General features: G+C 44.3%; 1 protein-coding gene across 1 annotated transcript; it reads left to right on the forward strand.

Moving 5' to 3' along the window:
- The first annotated feature begins 339 nt into the window (after positions 1–339).
- Positions 340–2,894, forward strand: LOC119337521 (beta-1,2-xylosyltransferease XAX1-like). Its single transcript, XM_037609684.1, has 3 exons — positions 340–805; positions 901–1,140; positions 1,453–2,894. The coding sequence occupies exons 1-3, from the start codon at positions 610–612 to the stop codon at positions 2,655–2,657; spliced, it is 1,641 nt and encodes a 546-aa protein (XP_037465581.1). The 5' UTR covers positions 340–609; the 3' UTR covers positions 2,658–2,894.
- Positions 2,895–10,776: the final 7,882 nt, after the last annotated feature.

Genomic DNA, 10,776 nt, shown 5'->3' on the forward strand with positions numbered 1-10,776 from the left:
CAGTCTCTGCGTCACTGGCACCGCTTCGACTGCGGGGGGGTGTTGAGTATATTGTGTACGTGTATATGTGTGTGTAGGGCCCACATCCTGTTTTCCTTGTATAGTTGAGGTTGTGGCCCACCTCTGTACTTATATATACGTGCCTGGTGCACCGATCAATACATCGCGATTGCACAGCCATAACTTGTCGTTCTACAATGACAACCCAATAATCCCCTGCTGTCCACGACGGGATTAGGTGCCAAGTCCAAATTATTGTTCACAGCTTGCAGTTGCGGACGAGTCAAAGCAAGGAATCGGGGAGGAAGGAAGGAAGCAAGCCGCCTCCCCCGTGCCAAACGAACAAAACGAATTATACTACTCGTTCCAGGAAGAGTCCAATCATCGCCTACATGTTACTGTCACCCCGGCCTGTATGTGCCACCGATCCAATAAGCTTTTTTAGAAGACAACAGAAAGTCGCGGTTCGGTGGCGGGGGTGGCGATCGGCCGGCCGATATATCGGGGGGCTTGGCCTCGGGGTGTGCTTGTTTTGTTTGTTCTCTTGCGCTGTCCGGGGAATCGGTCGTCGGTCGTGACCGTGTGTTGTTTTGGGTTGGGTGATCTTCCATGGCGTCCACGGCGTACGCGCGGGGGTCCAAGCCGCCGGTCGGTCCCGGCGAGCGGAGGCAGCCGCGGCTGGCCAAGGAGCTGAGCAGGATCGAGCCCAAGAAGCTCGGGATTGGGCTCGTCGCCGGCTGCTGCCTCGCCCTCCTCACCTACATCTCCTTCGCCCGCCTCTTCGCCATCTACTCGCCGGTCTTCGGTGAGCAGCTCGGATCCATTTCTTCGCGAAGGAACGACTTCTTGATGCTTGTTTGGTTTTTCAAGCTTGCTGATTGAGAAAAATTGTCGCTGCAGAGAGCACGTCCATGGTGATGAAGAACGCCCCGCCCGCCTCCACGGCGGTGCCCAGCACGGAGGAGGCCGTGCCGGTCCAGAAGAAGATCGAAGTCGAGGGCGGGGAAGATCTCGCTGGAGGCGGCACGGAGCCGAAAGAGCCCGGCTTTCCACAAGAAACAAAGATCGAAGAAAAGGAGGAGGAGACCCCAGCGGAGACAAAAAGCACCCAAAAAGAGGAGACCGCGGTAACCAAGCCAGGTGAGTTCTTTTCCATTTCTTTCTGTCTCTACCTGAATCCGGGATCTTAAAATGAAATGAAAAATACAGATCTTGCCTTTAATAGATGATGATTTCCCAAAGAGCTTAGCTTTAATTCTCTTAATCCCCTCTTCCATGATGTATACTACTAGTAATTTGATTCATTCGTGTACAAATAGTACACTACTTCGTACTTAGTCTGAACTTAGCTTTAATCCCCTCTTCCATGGTATATTAATCTAGTAGGAGTAGTTCATTTACGAATAGTACTTCGTATACATAGTATGAACTTATGATCCGTATTTTGGTCAGATGGTGCCGATAAAACAGAAGAGGCCAAGGCCAAGATGACCTGCGACGAGAACGCCGTGGATGAGGGCTTCCCCTACGCGCGCCCGTCCGTGTGCGAGCTCACCGGCGACGTCCGTGTCAGCCCCAAGGAGAAGACCATGTTCTTCGTAAACCCGTCCGGCGCCGGCCCGTTCGACGACAACGGGGAGAAGAAGATCCGGCCGTACGCCCGAAAGGACACCTTCCTTCTCCCGGGCGTCGTGGAGGTCACCATCAAGTCCGTGGCGTCGCCCGTGTCCGCGCCGGCGTGCGCCCGGCGGCACGACGTCCCCGCGGTGGTCTTCTCCACGGCCGGCTACACGGACAACTTCTTCCACGACAACACGGACGTGATGATCCCGCTCTTCCTCTCCACGGCGCACTTCGCCGGCGAGGTGCAGTTCCTCATCACCAACTACAAGCCGTGGTGGGTGACCAAGTTCGCGCCGCTGCTCAAGAAGCTGTCCAACTACGAGGTGATCAACTTCGACAAGGAGGAGGAGGTGCACTGCTTCCCCGGAGGCCAGCTCGGGCTGTACCGCGACCGCGACCTCATCATCGGCCCGCACCCGACCCGCAACCCGCACAACTACACCATGGTGGACTACAACCGGTTCCTCCGCCGCGCGTTCGGCCTGCCGCGGGACGCCCCGGCGGTGCTCGGCGAGAAGATGGCCGTCAGGCCCAAGATGCTCATGATCGAGCGCAAGGGCACGCGCAAGCTGCTCAACCTGCGCGCCGTGCAGGCCCTCTGCGAGGAGCTCGGCTTCGAGGTGACCGTGGCGGAGGCCGGCGCCGACGTGCGCGCCTTCGCCGAGACGGTCAACGCCGCCGACGTGCTCCTGGCGGTGCACGGCGCCGGGCTGACCAACCAGATCTTCCTGCCCACCGGCGCCGTGCTGGTGCAGATCGTGCCGTGGGGCAAGATGGACTGGATGGCCACCAACTTCTACGGGCAGCCGGCGCGCGACATGCAGCTCCGGTACGTCGAGTACTACGTGTCCGAGGAGGAGACGACGCTCAAGGACAAGTACTCCCGCGACCACTACGTCTTCAAGAACCCCATGCAGATCCACGCGCAGGGTTGGCCGGCGCTCGCCGAGATCATCATGAAGCAGGACGTCATGGTCAACGTCACCAGATTCAAGCCCTTCCTCCTCAAGGCGCTCGACCAGCTGCAGGATTAGAGCGTTTTTCTGGATTGTTTGGTTACTTGGTTTGTGTGGTACCGTTTCCATAGGCTTCAGTGGAGTGGAGTGGGGGTATAGCTAAATGATGAGTTTCATTTTGTAAGTTCAGCCAAAAGTCAATTCATTTCATATCTGTTGTATTGCTGACTAGAGCACTCGAGATCGAGATGTATCGGTACTGAACAGGGAACAGCATATACATACCGATTAAACTGTCGCTTGCTTTGCTTGATCTGACTGAATGAGTAAAGTAATTGTCTTAGGCTCTTAGCCTTCTCACGCAGATCAAAGACTGTAATAGTAGTTTTTTGACAGTGAGCTGTCCACTCACATGCTTTAGACCAAGCACGTTTTGCTCCAATCGGGGTGCCACAATCTCGAGAGACGACGCATACTGATGCATCACCAACAAAAGCAGCTGGATACCCATCGGGGAAAAAAGCAGCTGGATATCGGACAGCAAGTTGTGAAACTGATGCATCAATCAACGGATGATTGCGCACTGTTGATGCAGGGAGGAACCGGTGACAGGCTGCCTACAAACATTATTGCGGCGTCCCGTGCAGATTCTCGTGATGCCAGCTTCTTCCTCCGGCGTGCACGTCACAAAAGAGAGTTGGCGGGCACATATCAAACGTTTATGTGGACTTTGGTATATGTACTGGCCTCCTGGGCATCTCCAGTGTCATATATATTCCCTCCATATTACAAATACATATCATTTGCATACTAGCATGACTTTCTAGATATTTATATGACCATTATTTTCGGAAACTGCTTTTGTAGGCCGAGCTTCATGGAGACCTTCAAATGTAAAATTCAAAATTCATGAAAAATTCATATTTTTACATTTTAAAAAATTCTGAAAAAATTACAAAGATAGATGAAGGCATAACACACAAGTGTGTAAATTTTTGGACAAAATACGTTGAAATTAGGGTTGTTCATATACTATATATAAAATAATTCAAAGTGAGTTACATGAAAAAATTGCAAGTTAGACTTTGGTTTTTATTATATTTGTGAAATACGTACATATTTGTACATAAAAAGGAGCATACTTAAAATATGATACATACTACCTAAGACATAGTGTATATACTGTCTAAACATTCTTATATACTATATACTACACGTGTATACTCTCGGATTTGATAGATACTACACGCAAGATACAAAACTCAAGTGGTGATAAGTACCACCGATGGTAGCAAAAAAATGTTAAGGTTTTCAACGATGTAAAAGTTCTCTGAAATCCTGAAACAAATACTGAACCAACACACCTACAATATAACATGATCCAACGGATGGATTGAAAAAATATGACTGCATGTGTCCTGGACAAAAAGAACAAATGTTTCAATATATATTGATCCTGCAGTGAGCTGAAATGCTTATTTTTTTCACTGGGGATGCATAAATGCATATTTTCACAATCACGCCGTTGGATCATCTTATTATATTGGAGTGAGGCTTCCCTATTTATTTCATATTTTTTACTTACATTTAAACCGTTAAATGTTTAGCAAGGCTTAACTAGTTCTGTGGCAAGCTATGATAGACACAGTTTTACCTATATATATATATATATATATATATATATATATATATATATATATAACATAAAAATTGTATTATAAATGTACTTAATGAGACAAATCTAAACATCTGACTAATTTAGAAGGTCTCGATCTAAAAATTGAAAATATAATTCTGGTCAAAGTTTTAAAACTTTCACTTAGGACATGTTCAAAATGATATGTATGGATTGGCTCAATTCTTCTCTACTTGACTGACTAAATCGAAACAACATAAATACTAGTAGGACTAAATGGTACCACACACATTGTTGCGAAAATATTTCCCAATATATTTTGGTGATATTTGCTTGTGTGGAGCATAGAAAAAATCATAGTACTAATATGAGAAATGAAATTAAATATACATGTGATTTGTTGTGTTTGATTATTAAATAGCTGTAGAATAGTTATTAAATATTAATAGCATAATACTCATGCTTGTCTGTATGTTGTGGTGGGCTTTTTCTATGTATTGCTGCATGTTGAAGTGGGCCTAGTCGTGTCAGGCTTGCATGTTCGAGAGAAATAAGTTAGTGTAAACTAGCTATTTAGGTAAGAAGATTGTCTTCGCTTTGCTTATGTTTTGTATGACTCTTTAAAACTTAGTGGTTTCTTGAATGGGAATCAAAGGGGGCGTCCGTTGTAAAAAAAAAGAACTGGAAACATGATACTACAGCAATCCTAAAATTTAGTATTACCACCTTTTATAACTTACAAAAAAAATGTATTTGTATGTTTCAAAATTGTAGAAAATACCATGAGTTCGAACTTACCCATGTATATAATCATAGTATGGCTATTTGCAACCGACATGAAAAGGAGCACTCTCGATTTCACCTAAGTTACAAAAATGGGTTATATTATTTTCTTAAAATTTACATGTGTAAGTTTCTAACAAAAACCAATGTGAATGATGTTTTTTAGGAAGACAATTCTAACCTACAAATATGTCGTTAGGGAGCGGGTTTTGGTGTACCCATGTTCCAAAACACGCTCTAGTAGGCACAACTACTAATTCATTGCAATGCTCACAAGCAACTGATTGCGTAATCACTGAATTAATTAGAAAATCAATCTACTCGAACAAAATCAAACATAATTTAAAAATAAAGATTAATGCGATAATTCATAGCTGAGCCCGAGCTTATGTACTCTCGGTTTGAACAGTAAATTCAAAAAAATCAAACAAATTCAAAAACTAACCTGAGATCTTTTGACGCCAATTTGCTCGAATTTTCTAGGTGGTTGCAAAGTTTCATGTCGAGATGACTTCGTGAGGAGTTTCGTCCAAACAAATAGAGCTTCAAAACATTTGAAATTGCTCAAGTTTTCCAAGCTTCAGTTTTGTGTTTTTTATATTGAGCTCCTCCGATGCCATCTCACCATGAAATTTACAAGCACCCAGAAAACTCGAGCATATTTGGTGTCGAAAAGTTTTAGTCTTTTCTAAAGAAATATTTGCTATATCTGTTGAATTTACTGTTCATGTGCGGGGGTAGATGCACATTCATTCTGAACCGCCCCCCTCAGATTAATGCACCAAAAATACCAAAATGTGAATATGAAAAATTGTTAATCATGTATTTAACGAAATAAACATGTATAACAAAGTGTTCCTGTTGGATACAAAAAAAAGTACAAGATGTATGGATAAAAGTAGACATCTGACAATATGTTTTGAAAAATGTTAAATATATTAGCAGAAAAGTTATATGCGTTTAAAACATATTTATATTTATATAAAAATGTACAATGTGTATGAAAAAGATGGACTTCAAAACATGTATTTTATTAAAATGTTAATCATCTATTGAAAATATTGAACATTATAAAAAATGTTTTGATGTATATCATTTTTTTACAATATGTATGAAAAAGATAGACATCAAAACTGCTCGAGTTTTCTGAGCTCCGATTTCGTGTTTTTTTGTACCGAGCTCCTCCAATATCATCTCACCACGAAAATTTGCGAGCACGTGAAAACGTCGAGCATATCGGGTGAGGATGAAGAAAACAGTAGTCATCGTAGACGGAGGAGTGTCAAAAGAAGTTGTCTCTGGTTTGAACCTCTCATCCTCCCAAGCAAATAGTGCGTCAAGCATCTCCAAAGGCACTGGTTCATAAATATTGTCAGGATTTATCATGGGGACGGAATCTGAAGGCTGACCAAAAGGTCTCTGAAATAGGTAGTTGCAATTTCCAGGATCTGTTAGAGGTTTGTTGGCAGGATCTGTTGTTTCTTTAGGATGCTCCATATTGTTCTTCAGAGCATGCCCTGACGTTGCCGTTGTTTCTCCTCGGAGAGCCCGACCGGTTGCTTGCTCTCCAACATCCGCGCTGATGCGTATGCACAACCGGAGCAAAGTCGATGACCCACTGCAGCGGCTCTTGGTCTGCACCTCCCTAGCAGCGGGGCTTCTCATCCACGCCGTCAATGTCAGGCTCGTCGCCAAAGAAGGAGCAACGACGACCATGCTTTGCAGGCTCCTGCTGCTCGCCGGCAGCCTACCTAAGAGGCTTGTCCCACCGCCTATCCTCTGTCGTCGCTGTCGCCCAAATCCCTAAGTCGCACGCGCATCCCACACGCGGATGGGTGACTTTCTCTAGTATATATAGAGACAGATATGTTCTTAGAAGAAGACACGGTGGAGAGAAATGAGGAGGATGCGGTGCTGCAGATCAGTGAGGTGGCAGAAGCCAAGCCCTTGGATGGCTGATGGGCATCCCTAGAACGTTTCATAAGAATGATGATGATGATGGCCCATTTCCAGGAAAAGGAATTGGATGTGACTTTTACAATCTCAAGAATCTCAAGATTGTTGTACCAAGTTCAAGTTCCGTTTTTCTGCAATGTTTTTGAGCAAACTTTCCATGTCAGTCAAGCTATTCTGGTTTCTTTGAGGATGTCGAAAAAAGACAAGCCTAGTTGGTCTAGAGTTTGTTATTTATGTTTCTAATGTTCAAGCCTTCTTTGATGTTGATGGGCAAGGGCAGTCTCTCTAATATTTCACAAGCAAGTATACACTAGCTAGATCCTCAAATGGGCCTGGTAACATATCCATCCATCCAGAGGCATGGATCCTCAAAGTACAAGCTATCAACAAGTCCTTCAGATCACCAACTAGAAACATTTGGTTTGATTGCATCTTTCAAAGACATAGCGATATGGCATGACGTTCAAATTTATCCACATGTCCATAACAAGATATAAATAACAAAGAACAACGAACGAAACAAAATACAATCGTGATAATGCTCTTCAAGGAGGCGATCACCAAGGGGAAACATTACAACACACTACTTCTGTTGTTTCCAATAAGTACTGAAGATTGTAGCAAAGAGGATCCACTCTTCACTCGTGGGGGTGAGCAGTTAAACTGGATTCTCATGGACAACCCAGATAGATCATCACAATCATCAGGGAGCCCCGAGATGCACGAGTTTGCCTTCTGGTGCACACCATACGTCGGCGTCCTGGTCCTGGGCGTCAAGCAGAAACATGGATTCTTGCATTTTGTGGAAACTATCCTGACAAAACATCAAATAACCACAACTCAGTTGGTTAACAACAAGAACAAAGGATTGCACACAAATTAAAAAAAGAACAAGTGCTATATGTGAACAATCCTAATTAGGAATAGATCATACAAGGGCCAAATTGACATGGATTAGATGATGCTTGCAGAAAGGATGTTGAAAGATGCCAAAGTTATTTCACACAAGAATATATACGTTGGTTCAATAGATTGGTACAACCTTCTGTTGCTTGCTTGCTCATGTATTCATATTATACATGTGCAATTTTCACATCACAGCACACATGGCTAGCTGGTTGGTTCATTATTCCATCATACAACATTGCTTAATTTGGCGAGTGAGTGGTGCGGAGGCATCCATTGTCAAGTAGATGGTTTTGATGGTGCAGGGAAATCAGCAAGTGAGCGGAGGGAGAGGGAGATGAGTTTCTACCTGTAGGGATCCATTGCCAGTGATGGTGTGGTCTACGACTCCAAGTTGTTGGCATCCTCAAGTCCACATCTTGGTTAGTGGTGCACCACCAGCCAGGCTCGCAACCGTCCACCTAGGATAAAACATCCACCGTATAGAGCGAGCCGAGCCATTTTAGCTTGACAACCAACTCCAGGTGGACCTTGAGCATGTCAAGTTCCCTCGGAAGCCTCTAACAACCATGACTTCCGAGCTATTCTTTTCTTTAGATTTACATTTAGATAGATATACTCTCCCTCCTGTAATAAGAATATCCAAAGAAACCTAGTCAGGTTATGCTATAACTGCTTACAATGCCAAACTGAGTTACATTGCTGACCAGAGCACTTGATATGTATCGGTACTGAACAGGGAACAACACAACATATACATACCGATTAAACTTTTGCTTGCTTGATTTGACTAAATGAGTAAAGTAATTGTCTTAGGCTTGTCACGCAGATCAAAGACTGCACTAGTAAATTTTTTTTGTCAGTGAGTTGTCCACTCACATGCTTTATACCAAGCACACATTTGGCTCCAATCAGGGTGCCACGATCTCGAGAGACGATGCATAGCCAAAGTACGATATTTCAGCAACAAAAGCAACTGGATACCCATCGGGCAAAAAAAGCAGCTGGATATCAGCAAGGTGTGCAACTGATGCATCAATCAACGAATGATTGCACACTGTTGATGCGGTGGGGAAATGGTCACACGCTGCCTGAAACATTATTCCTATGTCCCGTGCAAATTCTCGTGACGGCAAAGGCTTGAAGATCACGACTTCTTTCTTTGGGGTGCACGTCAACAAAGAGAGTTGACAGGGTGTCGGAAAAGGGAGGGAGTGTTGGAAATATGCCCTAGAGGCAATAATATTGTATTATTATACTTTTGTTATTCATAGTTAAGAGTTTATATTCCATGCTATAACTGCTATGATCCTTGAATATGCGATTCAGTGGGAAACTCATATGCACATCTAAAATGATAAACGGTAAACAATAGGTTCCTGGTCTCGCCTCTAAGACCGACTCAAGTGTTGTTGGTGATCACGTTTTTTGAATCTTAGGACATTGTTAAGTGTAAGATAGTCCTAAAAACAAAATTGAGGGTATGATGTTAGAAGAACGATCATATTGAATCGACCCAATACTTGTATGTTATACTTTGTGATCATATAGTCTGAAATCATTTGTTATAACATGGAGTGTTAGCATGTGTTTTAGTTTCTCATACCATGAGAGTGTCTCGGTCACTTCCTGCCGGACGGTGGGCTTTGGGGTTGCTCAAACGTCATCTGTAAGAAGGTGATCATAATGACAACTCTCAGGCACAACGGGAAGTTTGACAAGTGACCATACAACTCGAGAGTCGGATTTTCTCCTCTGGCGATGGAGAGATATTCTTAGGTCCCTCTTAGTGTGACGACATCGATCATCGTCTGGCCAGACACAGGTGACTACGTCACGGGGATGCCGGAACACATCAACGAGAAAGAAGAACAAAACCGGTAACGGGAGCAATGGTATAGTGAGCATGGTGATGACTCTGGAGGATACCGATGCACACTGGGTTTTGTAAAGTATCGCGAAGCAAAGGGAACATCACATGATAACCAAAGGTTCACTCGGATATCCATGGTTCCGCAATCCGTCATTGAACAAAGGGGTTTCGTTCATGTCTATGGTTTACCGAACCTACGGGGTCACAAGCTTAAGGTAATCGATCTACTAAGTGTTAGTAGGACGGGAGTGATGAGAATATATTTGTGGAATTGTTTCATTAATATCCGGAATAGTTCCAGAGGTTCCGGAAGCGTTTCGAGGTCACCGGAAGGGTTTCGGTGAATATCGGGTATACCGGGTATTGCTGATTAATATATATAGGTGGAAAATATTTTTAGGGATATTAAATTATATATATAATGCTCTGGAAATGTTTAGACCAAATATATATTGTGGTGGAAGACCACTTGGGCCATAAAGGCCCAATAGGGGTGGCGCCCCCTTCTCCCCATGGAAAGGGGAGAGGGAGGCCGAATTGGAGGGGGATTCCCTCCCCTTGGCCGGCCACAAGGGGGAGACTTTCCTCCCTTGTGTGGCGCCCCCTCCTCCCCTCCCAACCTATATATACTAGAGGATTTCCACCTTTTTGTAACACAAGTTTTTGGGTGCCTCTTCTAGTTGATCTAGTTCTAGTTCTAGTTGGTCCTAGACTAATTAGAGCTAGCCCTAACCACCTCTAATCCTCATAATAAGAAGCCCAGTGTGGTTCTAATCTCCTCCCTGTAATTCTTCGGCGACAATTAGCTCTAAACGGCGAAGCACTGCCGGATCGTGAAGATCGTATGCTTGCAACCAAGTAGAGAGGTCGTGCTTTCGGCCTTCCTTCGAGGGATCATTCATGGATGGTTCACGGGATCGTCATCAATGTTTGAGGGACTTCAAGTATGATCTACACCAACTCGTCTACTTCCGCTGCACTCCTGGAGTTGGTAACGGTCGTTGATCACAACCCGTTATGCACCTCCATATTGTTCTTGGGTG

Source organism: Triticum dicoccoides, chromosome 7B (genome assembly GCF_002162155.2).
Source record: "Triticum dicoccoides isolate Atlit2015 ecotype Zavitan chromosome 7B, WEW_v2.0, whole genome shotgun sequence".
Lineage (NCBI taxonomy): Eukaryota > Viridiplantae > Streptophyta > Magnoliopsida > Poales > Poaceae > Triticum > Triticum dicoccoides.